Source organism: Phalacrocorax carbo (assembly GCF_963921805.1).
Source record: "Phalacrocorax carbo chromosome W unlocalized genomic scaffold, bPhaCar2.1 SUPER_W_unloc_4, whole genome shotgun sequence".
NCBI lineage: Eukaryota > Metazoa > Chordata > Aves > Suliformes > Phalacrocoracidae > Phalacrocorax > Phalacrocorax carbo.
This window is the reverse complement of record NW_026990255.1, coordinates 81611-103030: the sequence shown is the minus strand read 5'-3', so window position 1 is coordinate 103030 and position 21420 is coordinate 81611. Positions and strand designations below refer to the sequence as shown.

The following is a 21420-nucleotide window of genomic DNA, read 5'->3' as shown; positions in this document are numbered from 1 at the left end:
TCTTGCCCGCACCCTCCCGTCGGGCCCTCGTTCTTTTCCCCTGGGGGGGCAACACGAGCCATAGAAAAGAGGAAGAGGGGAGGAAAATGGCGGCTGGAGTCCGCCTACCTGGTTTTCCTAGCTCGCACTCGCTTGTCTTTCTCATATTCTTTTCCCTCGTCCTCGCTTGGCCTGTCTTGTTCCACCCTCGCTCTCCCCGGTGCTTCGGTGTCCTCACGCTCTGCCTTGCCAGCTTCTCTCGAGGGGCACCCACCAGCCCCAATTTCTTCCAGTTTCCGCCCCCGCCTTCCTCCATATTGTTACTTCCTTATCCTTATGCGGTCTCTGGGGTTATCCTCTGCTGGTGATCCCGCCCACCGCGTATCGGACTTGTTCGGCTTCCCGATTTCATGTCATCGCTGTACTTATTTTTACATTGTCCTATTCCAGCTCTCCTCTGCCTCCATCCTGCAGCGTGGTTTATATGTGTTTCCCATACCCTGTTTCATTTTCAGTGCTACAGCTTCCATCGTTGTGTTCCAAAGTACTACAGCAGAATTTGCCCTACTTTAGAACCACATTGATCCATTAGCATTTTTCTTCAGACTCCGTTTTTTCCTTTGCACATAGTTTATTTCACTGCCAGTTTAAAAATACTGCTATTCCTTCCCCCCCCCCCCCCCCCCCTTGAGATATGCTTCTTTAATCTTTTACTAGCCTTTCCTAGCTGTGGTCTATTTTATACAGTTTCTTCCTGCGTTACTTATTTTTGTTTTGAAAGATCAGATAAGCTATTTATTTGTTACAAAGGGTTTCTAGTAGCAGGCAAGATTTTCAACTGCTATAGCTAACCACATGTTTACATACTAGAGAGATGTAGAAGCACACATGGCAGCATGCGTTCAAGGAAAGTCGAATGTCTGCTTGTCTGGCAAATGAATAGACTCTAATGACTGATGTGGTAAAGCTGCAGTGGAAATGTTAACTGTAATGCTGTAGTTCACTGTAACTGTTTGTTGGGTGTGTGTTTTTTTTTCCAGACTTTTGTGTTATTGATTGGAACTTTAGCTTCATGTATGGTGATTATGCACCTGTTGCTTGCAAATTCAACTAGGTGAAATGCCTATGTAAGAAGATAGATAGCGCTGGGGCCTTAATCATTTATATTTATGAATGTAATATTGAGAATTCAACTGGAGGACAGTATTGTATTGTATTTTTTACATTATGGTTTCTACCATACTGGGGGGGGTCTATGAAACTGGTGAAAAATGACCCCTTTGTAAACAGTTCAGAATCTAAACCACTGCATTTAAGGCAGTTGCAGCAAAAAGGGGAAGAGATATAAGAGGGAAGGGTGTTTGAGATCACATCTGCAATGTGTATTAAAGCTTATATGAAAAGGCAGGAAAGTCTTCAGGAGGGTTTTTAATAAGATGAGCCTTTGCAAACAGGTTTGAGGATGGCTTTCTAGCCATAATGGGATGTATTCATTGCATAGTGTTCTCATGTTATCTTTCTCTTCCTAGAATGCCTAAGTCAAAGGAACTTGTGTCTTCAAGCTCATCTGTCAGTGACTCAGATAGTGAAGTTGACAAAAAGGTGAAGACCATATGCAGTTTAACTACTGTATTAACTCTTATATTTCAGGCTGGGGTTAAAGAATTAGGTGAGCGTTATATCACAAAATGCATGTCATTCCATATGATTTATCAGACACTTAACCCCAAAACGTGGCCCGCAACAACTCCAAAGCAACAAAACTAAAACAAACAAAACCCACCCTGCAGGATTAGGGTTTGGGTGGATGCTTTTTGCTTTGCAGTAAACTTCTTAAGTTGCATTTTGCTTTCTTCAGGACTTTCCATATGGTATATCTAGCCACAAGCTTCCTGGAATTATTTGCTGCTTGTGGCAAGTGATAGAAGGCTTCTGTATAAGCTGCCCCTGGTGGCAAGAACTTGGACTAACTTTCAGGCCACCCCCCCACCCCCTTCATTTTGGTATCTGGATTATTTGCAAGTCCAAAACAAAAACTTCTACTTGCCCTTGTCATCCATGTCACTTGCATATCTTGTTCACATGCTCTTTTTCTCTGTTTCAGATTCTTACATTTACTGTAATACTATCTGTTAGTTTCTCACTTAAAAGCTGTGCCAATCTGAATGTCTGAGTTGATAATTTTAACATTAACTGTTTAGATGTATAAATTTAGTGTTCATTTATTTTTAATAGTTATTTAACTTATAAGTTTGTATAGATGTACCAGTCATTACAAACAAAAAAAAAAATTCACTGTTGCATTCAGTTTAAGAAATGCTAGGTGGTAATGCAGACATCAGGTCTTTTAGTGCAGTATGCGAAGAGACTGTCTGCTTTACTGAATTGGTTCAAATGTGACTTGGTTGCACTTAGCAAATTAGGTGTTTTGTCCATTCTTAATATAAGAGAAAATGGTCAGGTGATTTTTTTGTTGTTAGGGAAATGTATTCCTGAAAACAACAGTCTGCTTCTGTGGGCAGTAAGGTGGTGGGTTTTGTTTTTGGGTTTTTTTTTTTTTTTTCCCCTGACAACCTCACATATTTGTTGGAACTGTTTTGTCTTTAAAAGGTATTATCTACAATATGATTCTAGCAGGTGAGACTAATTTTTGGTATCTTTGTATTATTCTTTCCTTGGGGTAGGCATGATTACTATATAACCATTAGTAGAAATAGTAACTTTGTAGCGTCTGCTAGTAAAGTAATCTGATTTACAGGTGATATTGTCTGAATGTTTTAAAAGTGTTTAGTTTATCATGCTATGGACAGAGATTGGACTCCAATTAAAAAAAAACCAAACCACCCAACAAAAACAAAATAACCAAAAAAACCCAAACCCCCCAAAGCTCAAACAAAACCAACAAACAACTCCTCTGCTGGATTTGATTTCCAGATCCTTTCTTCATTATCTCATTGTCGTGTCCCTGTCGTGTGTCTGTCCGTGTCACCCACCCCCACCCCCCCAAACAGTTGTTAGCTGTCCTGTATTTTTCATTGCACTCAGTGGAAAGGAAGGCAAAGCTTCCAACAGACTAAAATTTTAATTAAAACTACTGAACTGACAATATTACTGTGTAAAAAGAGTAGGCTTTTTGAAGTGTATTTTGATCTAATCCAATTCTCTTTAAATGCGAAGTATTATGGTAAACTTCACTGGGAACAGAATTAGGCTCACTTGAAGATTTTTTTTTTTTTAATTCCAGTCTAAATGTACAGTATTGGATACCTGCCTTCACAGAAGGAAGGTGATAATGTGTATTGCATAGTAGTAGTTTGTGACCTCTAATCCAAACTTTTTTGTAACTTATAAAATGTGTTGTGGTTCATGCATTTCTTTTTTTTTTTTTTATTCTTGCTCCAAGGCAAAGCGGAAAAAGCAAGCAGCTCCAGAAAAGCCTGTAAAGAAACAAAAGACTGGTGAAAGTTCAAAGGGTGCAGCTTCTTCTAAGCAAAACAGTAACAGAGATGAGAATATGTTTCAGGTAAAATTGACTCTCTTAGAGCCTGGTTAAGGTAACCATTTACATCATATTCAGTATAAATTTTATTAAGTGATCTGAATATCTTAATAGCATGGTGCTTGGCCAAAGGGGATTGCGATGCTAGCATGCAGATGAGATGCTCAGAAAAAGCTTTGTCAGGTTTCAGTAGAGTAAAAGAATCTGGCAATTGATTCTAACCCTTATGTCTTTGCCCATAGTAACTTTCTGGGTAGTCATTTTGTCTGTAAATACAGCACTTACTGTGAGTATACTGTAAATATTAGATCAGGACAGTCTCTACATGAAAATGTTTTTTAATCCAGGCTCTTGAAAGAAAGGTTCTTGGAAACCAAAGTATGGACTCTTCATTCCTATTTAACTAGGTCAAGGGCAACTTGGCTTCTGTCTTATAAGACAGTGTCTTGGAAAAAGTTTTGTTTGTTCCTTTTTTGATGCAGGTTTTTCTCACTGAACATCCAAAAAGATTGTAATTTTTGACATTGTCTTTATTTTTAAGATGGGATGAATGTACATTTTCAGTAGCAAGAAGTATTTGTGAATTCAGGGTGTTGCAGTTCCTGGGGTTAGCTGAGGCAGTAGCAGTGTGTGCTGAAAGTTGTGTAAGAATATGCGTAGCTCGGAATTACCTGTTTTAGGGGTGCGGATTAAGACTTATTTAATGTCTGTGACTAGGTGGCTTGAAAAGGGTCAAGGGATAGGAAAGGAACTTAAATTCTTAGACTTAGGTTCTTAAGTTTGAAAGGGTATGGGAGAGGTGCCTAATAAGATGGTCCCAATGCTGAGTAAGGCAAAATAAATGGTTTTGGGCTGTAGCATCAATTCTCACTTTCCTCTTCATGTATAATTGGAGGGAGAGCTTCAGTTTAAGACACTGGGCATCAATGTCTGAACTTCCCCACTGAATGAAGAATATATTTTTAGTTCTGTTGGGGAATGCTTTGATCCCTGTAGCTAAAAATGAGATAGTATCTTCTACGCTTAATGAGGTGAACTGCAGTTAGAACTCAACAAAAACAAACCCACCCCACCCCCCAAACCTCCTATGTACCTATGTATAGGCTTTATGCTATGTTTGTAATAGGTTCAGAAGTTCCAGCCTTGGGGAAAAAGATTAAAAATTTTAATGCTCTCCTGATGGGGGGGGGGGCCAACCCCCCAAAACCCCCTTTCAAATAAAAGCAAAAGTATTTGTGTGCTCTGACTTCTTTCAGCCTTTTTGACCTAAGAAAATAAAAAGTTACGAAAAACAGACAGTAGAGAACTCATTAGTCTGATAAGAGCACTATTCTTCCGGTGTTGAGTAAAATATAGAGAAAATGTCAATATCACCTTGACCTAAAACATCGGTGTTCCTTAGTCTCTTACTTGCCTTTTAGTTACTCAACAACAAAAGTGGCTTGTTTGGTTTTTTTTTTTAGATTTCCTATTGTGTTACATGAAGCATTGTGGGCTTTTTTTTTTTCATGCTATATCAGCTTCAGTTGCATCTTAGTTAATGCACAATTTCAGTGTAGAAGTAGCATTGTAGGTTTGAGGGTACTTCCCCCCCCCCCCCCCCCCCCCCCCCAGGAGAGCAGAGCATGCTAGTTGCATGTTATTTTTTAGGTATGGTTTTGTTTGTTCTAGGACTATTAGTAATACTAGAAACTCTCCTTTCTGCTTCCCCATGGTAGTAAAATGATCTCTGTACAAGTGACTGCAGTATAACTTACAAGTGTGGCTTCAGTTGATGGAAATCAGGCTGTAAAGTATTCATAGAATAGTCAGAAGTTCTGTGGCATCCATATTGTGTGTGGGAGTGGCAGAAAATTATGTGAAACTTAGTGATTTGCTGTTCTACACCTTTGGGCTATGTTCTTAAAGTATATAGCTTCCCTTAATATTGAGCTCATTGTGATTGTCATGGTTTCAGCTGGGATAGAGTTAATTTTCTTCACTCTAGCTGGTATAGTGCTGTGCTTTGAAATTAGCATGGAAAAAAAAACCCGTTGAGATAACACACAGATGTTTAGGCTGTTGCTGGGTAGCGCTTATACTAGTCAAGGACATGTCTAGCCTCCCATGCTCTGCTGGGTGCACAAGAAGCTGGGAGGGGAGGGGGCACAGCTAAGAGAGCGGATTCAAACTGACCAAAGGGATATTCCATATCATGTAACGTCATGCCCAGTATGCTAACTGGGAGGAGCTGGCTGGGGGAGGGAGGGAGCAATCGCGGCTCAGGGATGGGCAGCGTCGGTCGGCAGGTGGTGAGCGGTTGTATCGTTCGTGTTTCTGTGTCTTTTTTCCTGTTTTCCCTTTCCTTCCTTTTCCCTTTTATTATATTAACATTATTGTCATTATTATCATAATCATTTATCATCATCATTCTATTGTAGTTATTAAACTGTGCTTATCTCAACCCACAAGTTCTTTTGCTCGTCCGATTCTCTTCCCCATCCCACAGGGGTGGGGTGGGGGGGTGTGTGAGCGAGCGGCTGCGTGGTGTTCAGTTGACAGCTGAGGCTGAACCACGACAGTCTATTTTTGGCGCCCAATGTGGGGCATGAAGGGTTTGAGATAATAACAGTTGCTGGTCACAGCATTGATTAATCTGCTCGCAGTATTAGTTTGTCCAGTCTTTACCATGCTGATTGTAAAGTACATGTTAAAACTTGCTGTTGGTTTTGTCAGTTGGCTGTGCTCTGCAGTGATTAGAGATATTTTGCCTAGGAGACGTGTTATTAAAACACTGGCCTTGACTGTTATTGGTTATTTAGGTTTTGCATGGAAGCCGTTACTGTACTACAGCTACCACCTCATGGAGGCAATTAGCAATTATACCTCTTCCTCTGAGGAGTTTTTTATGGAGGAAATGCAGAATGGCACCGTAGCTACTATCTTATGTAATGTCTCCTCCCTCATTACAACAACTTTTCAGTATCTTGAACATCCTTGGGTAGTTAAGATACATCTGTTGATATTGCTTTGGCAGGTGGTATCAGATCTGTCTAAGGCTAGTAAGCAAGTTAAGAATATAATCCAGAGATCTGTCCCAAGGCTCGATAGCTATGCGTGGCAGGGTATGTGGGAAAGTATGGGGAAATGCCTAAGACGGTGGGCACCCCCCCCGTGGTGTGGGACTTCACCCCTGAACAAGTGCAGAATCCTGAAAAAGTAGTAGAACATTTGGAGGAAGTATGTTGTCACCCTGGCAATTCCAGAGAGATACAGATCACTGCCATGTGCTGGGGTCTGGCTTATGCCTATCGAGCCCTATTTAACACTATTCAGTACCCCCAAGGGAAAGAGAAGGGAGGTACTCCAACCCCCGTGACAAGCACTGCGGCCACCCAACCCCCTACGACAGGCACTGCGGCCACCCAACCCCCTACGACAGGCACTGCGGCCACCCAACCCCCTACGACAGGCACTGCGGCCACCCAACCCCCTACGACAGGCACTGCGGCCACCCAACCCCCTACGACAGGCACTGCGGCCACCCAACCCCCTACGACAGGCACTGCAGCTACTCCAACCCCGGTGACGAGCACTGCGGCTACTCCAACCCCGGTGACGAGCGTTGCAGGTAAACCACAGGACCAACCTGTGCCAGTATCAGTCGCCCCTATACGCAAGAAGAAATCATGGAAGAGAAGGTCAACTCGTTTAGAAAGAGATTACGAGGAACCAGGGCCATCACGAGAAGAGGAGGAGGAGGAGGAACCATGTGTACAAGAAACGGAAACTACCCGATCTCTATCCTTGAGTGAGTTGCGGGATATACGGAAAGATTTCGGGCGTCATTCAGGTGAGCACGTTATCACCTGGCTGCTCCGATGCTGGGATAATGGGGCCAGTAGTTTGGAATTAGAGGGGAAGGAAGCCAAACAACTGGGATCCCTCTCTAGGGAAGGGGGCATTGATAAAGCAATTGGAAAAGGAACACAAGCCCTCAGCCTCTGGAGGCGGCTCCTGTCCGCGGTGAGAGAGAGGTATCCCTTCAAAGAAGATATTGTATTTCGCCTAGGAAAATGGACGACCATGGAGAAAGGCATTCAGCATCTAAGGGAATTAGCCGTGCTTGAGGTGGTTTATGGTGACCTGGACGATCAACAGTCCTCCAAAGATCCAGATGAAGCTGAGTGCACACGACCCATGTGGCGGAAGTTTGTACGGAGCGCACCATCCTCGTATGCGAACTCATTGGCAGTGATGTCCTGGAAAGATGACGAGACACCAACGGTGGCTGAGTTGATTGATAGACTCCGGGAATATGAAGCGAATCTCTCTTCCTCGCTCGTCTCTGCTGTTGAGAAACTGTCCCGAGAGGTCCAGCAACTCAAAGAAGATAGGTCCTACTCCCCACCAGTACGGACCAGTATCTCAGCCATTAGGAGTAATCGTCCCTTGGCTCAAGAGAAGGGATACACACGACGGGGCACCCTATGGTTTTACCTGTGTGATCACGGAGAGGACATGAAGAAGTGGGATGGAAAACCTACCTCAGCCTTAGAGGCACGGGTACGTGAGCTGCAAGGGAGAACAATTACTCAGGGAAGTTTCTCCAGGAGAGCTGCTGCCCCAGTTTCCCGTAAGCAATTCTCTAGACAGAGGAGCAGAAGTGCTGATGGCCTGACTGATCTTAACAGAGACACCTGTGATTCATATTTACCGGAAGTGAGTGATGAATACTATGATCAGGACTAGGGGGGCCCTGCCTCCAGCCAGGTGGAGGAAAGGGATAACCGGGTTTACTGGACTGTGTGGATCCGATGGCCTGGCACATCTGACCCACAGGAATATAGAGCTTTAGTGGACACCGGCACACAGTGTACCTTAATGCCATCAAACTATATAGGGGCAGAACCCATCAGCATTGCTGGAGTGACAGGGGGATCGCAAGAGCTAACTGTATTGGAGGCCGAAGTGAGCCTCACTGGCAATGAGTGGCAAAAGCACCCTATTGTGACTGGCCCAGAGGCTCCGTGCATCCTTGGCATAGACTACCTCAGGAGAGGGTATTTCAAGGACCCAAAAGGGTACAAGTGGGCTTTTGGTGTAGCTGCCTTGGAGACGGCGGAAATTAAACAGCTGTCTACCTTGCCCGGTCTCTCGAAGGACCCTTCTGTTGTGGGTTTGCTGAAGGTCAAAGAACAACAGGTGCCGATCGCCACCACAACAGTGCACCGGCGGCAATATCGCACCAACAGAGACTCTCTGATCCCCATCCACAGGCTCATTCATCGACTGGAGAGCCAAGGAGTCATCAGTAAAACCCACTCACCCTTTAACAGTCCCATATGGCCAGTCCGGAAGTCTAATGGAGAGTGGAGGCTAACAGTAGACTATCGTGGCCTGAACGAAGTCACTCCACCATTGAGCGCTGCTGTGCCAGACATGCTAGAACTTCAATATGAACTGGAGTCAAAGGCAGCCAAGTGGTATGCCACAATTGATATTGCTAATGCATTCTTCTCAATCCCTCTGGCAGCAGAGTGCAGGCCACAGTTTGCTTTTACTTGGAGGGGCGTCCAGTACAGCTGGAATCGACTGCCCCAGGGGTGGAAACACAGTCCTACCATTTGCCATGGACTGATCCATAATGCTTTGGAACAAGGTGGAGCTCCTGAACACCTACAATACATTGATGACATCATTGTGTGGGGCAATACAGCGGAAGAAGTTTTTGAGAAAGGAAAGGAAATAGTTCAAATCCTCCTGAAAGCTGGTTTCGCCATAAAACAAAGTAAAGTTAAGGGACCTGCATGAGAAATCCAGTTCTTGGGAATAAAATGGCAAGATGGTCGTCGTCAGATCCCCATGGATGTGATCAACAAAATAGCAGCCATGTCTCCACTAACCAGCAAAAAGGAAACACAAGCTTTCTTGGGCGTTGTGGGTTTTTGGAGAATGCATATTCCACACTACAGCCTGATCGTAAGCCCTCTCTATCAAGTGACCCGGAAAAAGAATTATTTCAAATGGGGCCCTGAACAACAACAAGCCTTTGAACAGATTAAATGGGAAATAGTTCATGCAGTAGCTCTTGGGACAGTCCGGGCAGGACAAGATGTAAAGAATGTGCTCTACACTGCAGCCGGGGAGAATGGCCCTACCTGGAGCCCCTGGCAGAAAGCACATGGGGAGACCCGAGGTCGACCCCTAGGGTTTTGGAGTCGGGGATACAGAGGGTCCGAAGCCCGCTATACTCCAACTGAAAAAGAGATATTGGCAGCATATGAAGGGGTCCGAGCTGCTTCAGAAGTGGTTGGTACTGAGGCACAGTTGCTCCTGGCACCCCGACTGCCAGTGCTGGGCTGGATGTTCAGAGGGAACGTCCCCTCCACACACCATGCAACTGATGCTATGTGGAGTAAATGGTTTGCACTGATCACCCAGCGGGCTCGAGTAGGAAACCTCAGTCGCCCAGGAATCTTGGAAGTGATTATGGACTGGCCAGGAGGCAAAGACTTTGGAATATCACCAGAGGAGGAGGTGACACATGCTGAAGAAGCCCCACTGTATAACACACTGCCAGAAAAGGAGAAGCAGTATGCCCTGTTTACTGATGGGTCCTGTCGCCTTGTGGGAAAGCACCGGAGATGGAAGGCTGCTGTATGGAGTCCTACACGACAAGTAGCAGAAACTGCTGAAGGAGAAGGTGAATCGAGCCAGTTTGCAGAAGTAAAGGCCATCCAGCTGGCCTTAGACATCGCTGAACGGGAAAAGTGGCCAGCGCTCTCTCTCTATACTGACTCCTGGATGGTGGCAAATGCCCTGTGGGGCTGGCTACAGCAGTGGAAGCAAAGCAACTAGCAGCGCAGAGGCAAACCCATCTGGGCTGCCGCACTGTGGCAAGATATTGCTGCCTGGGTAGAGAACCTGGTTGTAAAGGTACGGCATGTGGATGCTCACGTCCCCAAGAGTCGAGCCACTGAAGAACATCGAAACAAGCAGCAGGTAGATCAGGCTGCCAAGATTGAGGTGGCTGAGGTGGATCTGGACTGGCAGCATAAGGGTGAACTATTTCTAGCTCGATGGGCCCATGACACCTCAGGCCATCAAGGGAGAGATGCAACATACAGGTGGGCTCGTGACCGAGGGGTGGACTTGACCATGGACGTTATTGCGCAGGTTATCCACGAATATAAAATGTGTGCTGCAATCAAGCAAGCGAAGCGGGTAAAGCCTCTGTGGTATGGGGGACGATGGCTGAAATCTAAATATGGGGAGGCCTGGCAAATTGACTCTATCACACTCCCACAGACCCGCCAAGGCAAGCGCCATGTTCTCACCATGGTAGAAGCAACCACCGGCTGGCTGGAAACCTATCCTGTCCCCCACGCCACTGCCCGGAACACTATCCTGGGTCTCGAAAAACAAGTGCTGTGGCGACATGGCACCCCAGAGAGAATTGAGTCAGACAATGGGACTCATTTCCGAAATAACCTCATAGACACCTGGGCCAAAGAGCATGGCATTGAGTGGGTGTATCACATCCCCTATCGTGCACCAGCCTCTGGGAAAATCGAAAGATACAATGGACTATTAAAGATGACACTGAGAGCAATGGGGGTTGGAACATTTAAACACTGGGATACACATTTAGCAAAAGCCACCTGGTTAGTCAACACAAGGGGATCTGCCAGGCGAGCTGGCCCTGCCCAATCAGAATCCTTACGTACTGTGGAAGGGGATAGAGTCCCTGTAGTGCACATAAAAAATATGCTGGGCAAGACAGTCTGGGTTATTCCTGCTTCCAGCAGAGGCAAACCCACTCGTGGGATTGCGTTTGCTCGAGGACCTGGGTGCACTTGGTGGGTGATGCGGGAGGATGGAGGAGTCCGGTGTGTACCCCAGGGGGATTTAATTTTGGGTGAAAACAGCCAATGAACTGAATAATATACTGTTAATTGCTATATGATGTTGTATGTCATCACTACTATGGTTGCATCAATGGAATGTTATCATGGTGGGAATCTCCCAATTAATGATAATAGCAAATGAACTTTCAATGGAACCGAGCAAAGTGCAGCAGTGAGAGAACAAGAACTACCAGTGCAGCGGTGATGGAACAAGGACTGACATGCAACAATCTGACCCCACGCACACCGCCACTCCGAAGGACCCTTACAAGAGATGAAATCCAAAGTCATGGACTAAATGAACTCAATGGACATTTCACAGGCATTCTACAGGGGTGTTCCATAGACTAGTGGAATGATAAATGAAAATCTGTGTGTGTGTGTGTGTGTGTGTATATATATATATATATATATATATATATATAGTTAAAGGATGAGAAGATGGATAGGGATTATTGAATTTGTACTGAATAGTATGGGACCTGAGCATGATGTCAATGATATGGAATAAGGGGTGGATACTGTCATGGTTTCAGCTGGGATAGAGTTAATTTTCTTCACTCTAGCTGGTATAGTGCTGTGCTTTGAAATTAGCATGGAAAAAAAAAACCTGTTGAGATAACACACAGATGTTTAGGCTGTTGCTGGGCAGCGCTGATACTAGTCAAGGACATGTCTAGCCTCCCATGCTCTGCTGGGTGCACAAGAAGCTGGGAGGGGAGGGGGCACAGCTAAGAGAGTGGATTCAAACTGACCAAAGGGATATTCCATATCATGTAACGTCATGCCCAGTATGCTAACTGGGAGGAGCTGGCCCGTGGAGGGAGGGAGGGAGGGAGCAATCGCGGCTCGGGGACGGGCAGCGTCGGTCGGCGGGTGGTGAGCGGTTGTATCGTTCGTGTTTCTGTGTTTTTTCCCCTGTTTTCCCTTTCCTTCCTTTTCCCTTTTATTATATTAACATTATTGTCATTATTATCATAATCATTTATCATCATCATTTTATTGTAGTTATTAAACTGTGCTTATCTCAACCTACAAGTTCTTTTGCTCGTCCGATTCTCTTCCCCATCCCACAGGGGTGGGGTGGGGGGTGTGTGAGCGAGCGGCTGCGTGGTGTTCAGTTGCCAGCTGAGGCTGAACCACGACACTGCCCTACTCAGAAGATTCAGCATTTTCATAAAGATCTATGTTTTATTATTTTTGTTTGAAACTATTGGTGTAATGGTATTCTTGAAACTAATTATGAAGAATAGAATAATTGTAAGTAGAAGGGAATTAATTCAGTATAAGAGACCATGTGTATTTTATTTGCATGTCTTGGCCTTTTTAGGTTTTATAGGTAGCCTAGTATACTTTGGAATTTGTTAAAGGATTTGGGCGCAGTTGGGTGTGGAAATTTATCTTACTCCTGTCTGTGATGACTAGAGGCCCCAAGGACAAGCATTATTCATATTAATGTGGAAGGGTTTAGTGTTGATACGTTAGATTGCTGTCTGTGGCTTGGAGCCAACATGAGTTCTGCATCGTGTGCTTTGGTTGGTTAGATGACAGGATTTTTCAATCTATGCCTGATTTGGATAAGGTTTGTTAATACTGTCAGGATGCAGTATTAATGACTATCCAGAGCAGAACCACATGATGTGACTCCACAGAAATTGTTATTTCAAAAGTAGTTTGCCTGTTTTGGGCCCCCCCCCCCCTTTTTTTTTTTTTTAATTTGGGTCAAATTTGCTTTTTGACTTGTGAGAAATAAGTGCTCCAGTTTCCAAGTGTAATGTCTTGACCTATCATAGGCTCCTGAAAGTAGATAAATGTATGTTTGTGATACGCTGGAAGGTGATTGATTGTGAAATGCATTGGTGACCACCTAAGTTTCAGAATTAATGTACTAAACCAATTTGCTGTGTTACAGATCTCAGCTGTTTACAGGACTCTATTCTAGGCGCTTATATTAGCTTATTGTGCTTCTTCTAATGCTATGCATATAGTTATCAGCTAAGAAAGAAGGATGCTGCTTTTGCTGTTTCTGTTTCCACAGCATGTATACAGTTTAATCAAGGCAAACTGGAAATAGGAGGAAAAATGGCGAAGAAGGTGGTTGCTGAAACTTGTCCAGTTGCATAGCTGTGAAAGAAACTTAGACACAATTCAGTGCATTTTATTCTAAAAAATGGAAACCTGGAAATAATGTTTTAAATGTCTTCTGATTTATTTAATTCAATAGAATAGTATATCTAAGGAGCTGTGATACTTAGTAAAAAGCATATGAACTTGTCTATGAAGGCTGAACTGCAGTAACTACCCTGCTATAAATCAGTGCAGCCCTTGGAACACTAATGTGGTTAGAGATACAAAGGTGTCTTAGATCACTGAAATTATTCTAGGACTATCGGCTGCTGCATGAACAAAGAATTGTTCAGAAATGATTCAAGGTCAGAATTGCAGGTAACTGAACTTCAAGAAACATTAACTTAATTCTAGATTTTGATTGAGGTTTTTAAACCATACTTTAGAAGCCTATTTAAAGCTTTTTAGCAGTGGCAACTGTTTTGTATAGAGTTCAACTAAGCATTTGAAACTTAATGTGAGCATTCAGCTGAAATCTAGACGGTGGTATAAAACCTAACCTAACTTAACTTCAGCATTTTCATATGGAACTGTTTACATTTAAGGTAGACTTACTGATTAAATGATGTGTGCTTTGTATTATTGCCCCTTGCCTTACTGTAGTTGAGTTAAGATGTAGTCTTATCTTCAGTAGTCAAATCCTAAACCCTTTTACTGCATTTGCAGCTATAATCTGCTATATTGTATCAGATTTTGTCTCTTAGAGCAAATCTGGAATTACTTGGCAATGCACTAATAGTCTTTGATAGACCTGGAAAAAAAAAGACGTTATGGAGTACTACTGCTTGAAGCTGGTTTTAGAGGTGACCTTAAAAGTCACTGAAGCATTATAGGGTAAAACCAAGAAATGTTGTTTGTGTATCCTTTGCCAGCAGTGCTGATGGACTTGGGTACGGTACCAAGTTTTCGTCTGAAAGAACTTGGCTACTGTGACATTGTACCTTATTTTTGAATGTTAAATTTGTAGTACTGTGGAAGTATTTAATAAATCAGTCACAAAATACGATCTCATAAACTTGTTCATTTTAATGGATGCTTTGAAGTAGGAAAACAACTGCTTCAGGCTTATGGTATCTAAAGATGTCCCAATTGTTTTAAAATAAGTTTTAGAGTAAATTTAGCATGATCTGCATAAGAAAAAAATTACTTCAAGTATGTTTTATATTTGCTTAGTGTTATATATATATATATATTTATTTTTTTTTTTTTGTGGGAAAAAACCCAGCTTTTATGGCTTAAACATCTGTGGATTACTTTAATTGGTTGGAGAGTTGTTCATGCTTTCTGGTCAGGCTTAATGCTAGTAAGATGTGTTTGGCTCTCTGTTAAATTATGTCAAAGTGCAAGATGCATAAATTAAGGAAGTTGAAAACTAAAACTAATGCTTTATCAGGAAGGAATATTTTATTTTTAAAACTGCTTACTTTTGAATGTATTCGTTCTTCATAAATTGTATCCAGAAGGTACATACAGAATACTAAGAATTTCTTACATGAATTGTATTTGATTGTGTTTTTATGATCTAATTTCTGATTCTCAAATTCACATTAAAGTTTGAATTTATGTGAATGAGTAGTTCTTAATCAAATTTTGAGAAATTTGATAAAGCCTAAATATGTAGTGTAATGCTGTCTCTCTTCCTTTCCCCTCCTCACCCTTTTTTCTTGTCTTAAGAAAAAAAAAGCCCTCATAATTCATCTAAGCCACTGTGGTGTGAGGCTATAAAATTCCAAAGTCATTTCATATTGTGCTACATGCTGGTAAACTTAAAGTATTTAGATTTTTTTTTTAAACATCTGGTACAGTGCGATAGTCTCTTAACCACCATTCCAATGAAGTGACATGAGGACTCAGGAGCAGGCATGGGACAGTTGGTGGCTTGCTTTCATTTCCATCTGTATTTACTGTGCTTAAAAAAAAAAGGGGGGGGGGGGGAAGGCCCAAAACAAACAAACCCTCCACCCCTCTAGAAATTGTTTATCTCATATGTACAGAAATTAAATTAGATATTCATATGGAATGGATTAAAATTTAGATTTGGGAGTAGAGCTCCCTCTTTCCTGTTTGTTTACAGCTGCTACTAACAATGATGGTTATAATAAAGGCAAAATTTTATTTCAGAAAAGAGTAAATTAGTGGGTTTTGTAAGACGTAAGCTTGTTAGAATATAGGTATTTTTATTCTAGGGGAGTCACTTCTGTATTGAGCATTGAATGCTCAACTAGTTTTAAGTCATTCATCCACTTATATTGTCATTATTTGCCTACTGACTACTCTGGATTAAGCTCTTGATCTAGTTGTTTCTCTGGTGTCTATAATAAGCTGCAGTGTGCAATGTCACGTGTCCAAGTCTGATACTGCTGGGAAAAGTGAAGGATGTAAAATATCTAAAAGATGTCCTTATATGTGTTTTGACAGATTGGCAAAATGAGGTATGTCAGTGTTCGTGACTTTAAAGGGAAAGTCTTAATTGATATTAGAGAATATTGGATGGATCAAGAAGGTGAAATGAAGCCCGGCAGGAAAGGTATTGTTCTGCTTCATGTTATTTGTATTAAAACATTGTCTGCAGTTTAGAGACCTGTGTATCAGTTTTCTATCACAGAATCACAGGTTGGAAGGGACCTCAGGGATCATCTAGTCCAACCTTTCTAGGAAGAGCACAGTCTAGACAAGATGGCCCAGCACCCTGTCCAGCCAAATCTTAAAAGTGTCCAATGTGGCCGAGCCAACGACTTCCCTGGGGAGATTATTCCAATGGTTGACTGTCCTCACTGTGAAAAATTTTTCTCTGGTGTCCAATCAGAATCTCCCCAAGAGCAATTTGTGTCCATTCCCCCTTGTCCTCTCCATGTGACTCCTTGTAAAAAGGGAGTCTCCATCTTCTCTGTAGCTACCCTTTAAGTACTGGTACATGGTGATGAGATCCCCTCTAAGCCTCCTTTTCTCAAGGCTGAACAAACCCAGCTCTCCCAGCCTATCCTCATATGGCAGGCTCCCCAGTCCTCTGATCACCTTGGTGGCCCTTCTCTGGACCCCTGCCAGCCTGTCCACATCCTTTTTGTATAGAGGGGACCAGAACTGTACACAGTACTCCAGGTGTGGCCTGACAGGCACTGAGTAGAGTGGGATAATGACTTCTTTCTCTCTGCTGGCGATGCCCTTTCTGATGCAACCCAGCATCCTGTTGGCCGCAGCAGCACACTGTTTGCTCACGTTGAGCTTTCTGTCCACCAGGACCCCCAGGTCCCTTTCCACAGAGCTGCTACCATGACATATTTGAAAGTGTGTAGAGCAGTGCACTGACCCATTTTTGGTCAACACATCTTGGTCTGCTATAGGTGAGGGAATAAGGTTTCACTTTTGAGCCTGAACTCAAACACCACGGTGAGTATCTGTAAAGTATGTCCTTTCCCTGCCAACCTGTCAATATTGAAGTGTTTTCTTTGCTGTTGAGAAGCATGAAGTTTTCAGAACCTTTGGGAATTCAGTGGGTTTCAGATATATCCTGGCAATGTGTGAAAAGTACATCAGACCTGTCTTCAGGTTAAATGAAATGGGAAACTTTGGAATATTACACAATTGCTGATAACACTTTTGGCACATTGCCTGGAGAAACAGACCAATACTCGAGATCAGAAGCTGCAGTCCCACAGGCATGAAGATCAGGGATTTTCTAGGTAATTCTTCCTGTGAGAATCAACTTATTAAAACTTCCCTGAAACACGTTACAGTTACAGAGGGTCAGTAAGGAAAAGGTGATAACGATGATACAAGTAGTTCCTTTGGTTGATTTGTCTTGTGCTTTGCCAAAACATCTTTGTTAGCTTTCATTAGGATGAGAATGAAACTCTAGATCTTCATTATGCCTTCTGAAGTATTTAGGCTGCAATAAGGATTTTAAAAAGAACTTACTTAAATTACATTGCAAATGCTGCTCTCCAGCTAGGTGGATCCCAATCTGTATTGCACTCCTGGTTTATGATTTCCCAGGTGCAAGACCTTACACTTGTTCTAGTTGAACTTCATAAGGTTCTTGCTGACCCAGTCTATCAGCCTATCCAGATCTTCCTGCAGAGCAGCTCTCCCTTCTGGAGTGTCTACTTCCACACTCAATTTGGTGTCATCTGCAAACTTCATCAGGCTACACTTGATCCTGTTATCCAGATCATTTATAAAGATATTGAATAACATTGGGCCCAATATCGATCCCTGGAGGACCCCACTTGTGACAGGTTGCCACTTGGAAAAGGAGCTATTTATCACCACCCTTTGGGTGTGCCCTGTCAGCCAATTCCCCACCCACTGTACAGACCACTTGTCTAGGCCATAACGCATTAATTTTTCCAGGAGGAGGCTGGGGGGGACTGTATCAAAGGCCTTGGAGCAGTCCAGGTAGACAGTGTCCACCACCCACCCCATGTCAACCTGGCAAGTCACTTTGTCATAGAAGGCCACCAGATCTGTCAAGCACGTTCTGCCCTTAGTGAAGCCATGTTGGCTTTTCCCTATCACGTGCTTCTTTTGACTTGTGATTGCCCTCAGGAGGATTTGTTCCATAAATTTCCCAGGGATTGAAGTAAGGCTGATGGGCCTATAGTTACCCAGATCCTCCCTTGAGCCCTTCTTGTAGCTAGGGGTAACATTTGCCTTCTTCCAGTCCTCTGGGACATCCCCCATTCTCCACGACTTTTTGAAGATTATGAAGGGTGGCCTCGCAATGATGTCAGCCAGCTCTCTCAACACCCTCGGGTGGATGTCGTCAGGGCCCATTGATTTGTAGGGGTCAAGCTCCTGTAATAATTCATGTGCGAACTCTTCCTTCACTGATGGTGGGTCAGTGTTTGGATCAATCGGCAATTTTCTTCCCAAAGCCTGGGATCCAACGGTGCTGGTAAAGACAGAGGTGAAGAAGGTTTGAGGGCCTCTGCCTTTTCTGCATCGTTGGTGATTGACTCTCCTTTTCTGTTTAACAGTGGGCCTATGTTTTCCTTCTTTTTCTGCTTGTGGTTGACATACCTGAAGAACCCTTGTTATTTTTTACATCTATGGCCAGTTTCAATTCGAGTTGGGCTTTTGTTTTTCTAACTGCATCTCTGCACACTCTGGCAATGCCCTTGTAGTTCTCGACGGATAATCCTCCACTTCTCCATCTCTGGTATGCTTCCCTTTTGGATCTGAGTAGACCCAGGAGGTCATGGTTGAGCCAAGGGGGCCTCTTGCTCAGGTTACTTCCCTTTCCTTTGTAGGGGATAAATTTGCTTTGTGCTTACTTTGTTACTACATGGTATTGTTAGGTTAATGTAAATTATAAAAAAGTTCAATTACTTTAACAAATTATTAGTTTTATCTGTAGATTATAGCAAAAGCAAAGTGGTTTCATTGGCCTGAGTCTGTTTTCCTAAATGGATCCCCCATGATTTATGGGAAAATGGTATCAAATACAAGCAAATTTGGTATGGGAATTATACATAGCCATACATTTTCCCATTGATGAACTTAACTCCATTTCTTGCTTGTATTACAGTTGGATTTCTTATTTCAGAAGTCACTGAAAAGATTTGTTGTTCATTTGTAATAAGATGTTAATTTCTTTAAAACAATTATTATTTTCAATTTCTGTCAAATTTTAGATTAAAATAATTAGTTAATGTGACTAATATTGTAAAAAACACTTCAAATTTTTTTCAGGTGAAAATACCTCAAGCGTTCAGGTTTTGGTACTCTGTTTCTAATCTGTAACACAGCATAAGCTGTTGTACCTTTAATTGCTACTCCCATACCTACTTTTTATAGCATGCCTTCACTGAATCATTTTCAGAACTTTGCCACCTTGAAGATGGGAATGCAAGGATAGTTGCAGTAGTAGTGTTTTCCTTAATGTCATGTTGCTTCTGTTAGAAAAGCTTACTTTTAATAATTCTTCATATTGTGTCAAGGAAAGAGGTAAATATAAAACATTCTGTCCTAGAGATTGAAGACATTTAATGTAGAATCAGCATAAGGTTTGTTACATTCTCCTAGTGTGTCCAGGAGCAAATAGACATTTGGAAAGATTGAGAAATGTTTTCAACAGCTCTTAAATTATTACTGATAATAGGTTTGTATGAGCAGGTGTACTGGTACTGTACAGGAAAAATTCTTGATTTGGATGTGTTGCTGCTACTTAACAAAAGAAGATTGCTCCAACCTGTAAGGACTTTGAACTGGTGTGTTTTGAGGTAGAAATCAAAACTATATGCCGTTTGAGTGGTAAACTACAATGAAATTTGATGGGTATGCCAAGTGACAAAAATTACATTATGTGGTTAGAAATGTTTATCACAATGGCTAAAAGACCTGAATTTTATTAGGATAAAACTAATAATAACCTGATACAGTATGTGAGTCTAATGTTCCATTGATGCACTTATGAGCCTCTTATCTAGTTATCCCAAAACCAGTATGAGCAGTTGAAATTGTGTAAGAAATAGAGGGAAAAAAAAAATCTAACAGTTTAGAATTATTGTGTCAGACTGTTTCCAACAGCAGGTCTAAACTGCATGCAGTTTATCTGATATGTTGTTCAGCGGCATCCTGATATTTGGTCACCTAGTAATGGTTAGGGCACCTGGCCTAACTGTTTTAAAAAGAAACCTGCCCTCTAAAGACTGGTGGAAAATTGCTTAGAATAGCTCCATGCAGACTGCTTGCTGCTCTGATAAGACAGTGGTGGTAGATGGGGGGGGGAAGGTGATGAGCCCCAAAAATGGAATTCAAAATTTCACGTGTTTTCAGGTCCTGCTCCACCTACAGGGAGAAAGCAATGAAGGAAGCCTGATCACTGAGGGGGGAGGGTGGGGGTAAATAGTAGAAGAGCCTTGCTGGAGAGAGTATGAGAGGTAGGCCTATGAGTCTGTACTTGCATAGAGATTTTAGGGGAAGAATGAGGAGACTAAAGTGCAAAGGAAACATGTGCCTGGGCTTGAACTTGAGGAAGTACAAATTTAGAACTGAGGAGATAGGTTGTGGGGCACTGAATAATTATTGATTGAATGTCACTAGAAGCTATAGTGAACTTGAAGTGAAAAAATAACTTCCATGTTGGTTTGCGAGTGCTAGGGAGTAGAACAGTGTCTCTCCAAATCGTTACTTATAGTATGTTATTTATAGTGCTTTAAGAAACAGGAGGAAAAAACCAAAAGACCAGAATTATGGTACTTTAAAAGTGCATAGAAGTTCAGTCTACAGAGGTACAGCTTTTAGGAGCCAACAGGAATACAATTGACTTCCTATTTCTTTTGTGCTGCCTTCTGTCAAGGCCAGAGCTGTATTTCACTTCCTGTGTTTAGCCTAATACTTGTGAATGAATTTGTTATACTGCACTCATTTCCTTTGTAAGTTAAATTTGTCCAGAGATAAACTAAGGTCTAACGTTAAACTGGTGTTCCAAATGAGTACTTTAACTTTGTAACTGAGGTAGTTATTACACTTGAGGTAGCTTAAGCATCAATAGTCATGACATAGACTTTGTGTATGAAACCAGCCTTGACAGTAATTATGCAAGATCCTGCACTACAATTTTTGTTTTGTCTTAAGTATGTATTTTTAATGCATTTCAGGTATTTCTTTAAATCCAGAACAGTGGAACCAGCTGAAGGAACAGATTTCTGATATTGATGATGCAGTAAGAAAACTGTAAATACAGAACCATACAGAAACCTTTATCATTTTAGTTCTTTTAAGTGGTCTTTTTACGTTGTCTTTTGTTTTCTAAAATATTGTTTTCCAAGCTATTGTATATTTAGATTGCAAAACGATTTGTAAGATGAATACTTTTTTATGTGCATTAAAAGTATATTCTGAGTGAGGCTATTTGTGTACGCTTTGCTAAAAGCAAATGTGTTGCTTTTACCTCATGGTATAAAATAAATAATATGTAAAGCA

At 42.2% G+C, this 21420-nt stretch overlaps 1 protein-coding gene and 1 long non-coding RNA gene across 7 annotated transcripts in view; one reads left to right on the top strand and one right to left on the bottom strand.

Moving 5' to 3' along the window:
- The window catches only part of LOC135310876 (uncharacterized), a 7263-nt gene extending 6953 nt beyond the window's left edge, over positions 1–310 (bottom strand). Inside the window, exon 1 of the long non-coding RNA XR_010370836.1 lies at positions 109–310. This is a non-coding gene — a long non-coding RNA (uncharacterized LOC135310876). The remainder of the gene's footprint in view (positions 1–108) is intronic.
- LOC135310875 (activated RNA polymerase II transcriptional coactivator p15-like) overlaps positions 1–21420 on the top strand; it is a 21944-nt gene extending 524 nt beyond the window's left edge. For 3 of the 6 annotated variants that reach the window (XM_064439965.1, XM_064439968.1, XM_064439966.1), the window contains exons 2-5: positions 1509–1581; positions 3383–3502; positions 15913–16021; positions 21096–21420. In XM_064439965.1, coding sequence (XP_064296035.1) covers positions 1510–1581; positions 3383–3502; positions 15913–16021; positions 21096–21175 — 381 coding nt within the window. In that variant the 5' untranslated portion in view covers position 1509 and the 3' untranslated portion in view covers positions 21176–21420. The other 3 variants (XR_010370834.1, XR_010370835.1, XM_064439969.1) reach the window with 3 other exon arrangements.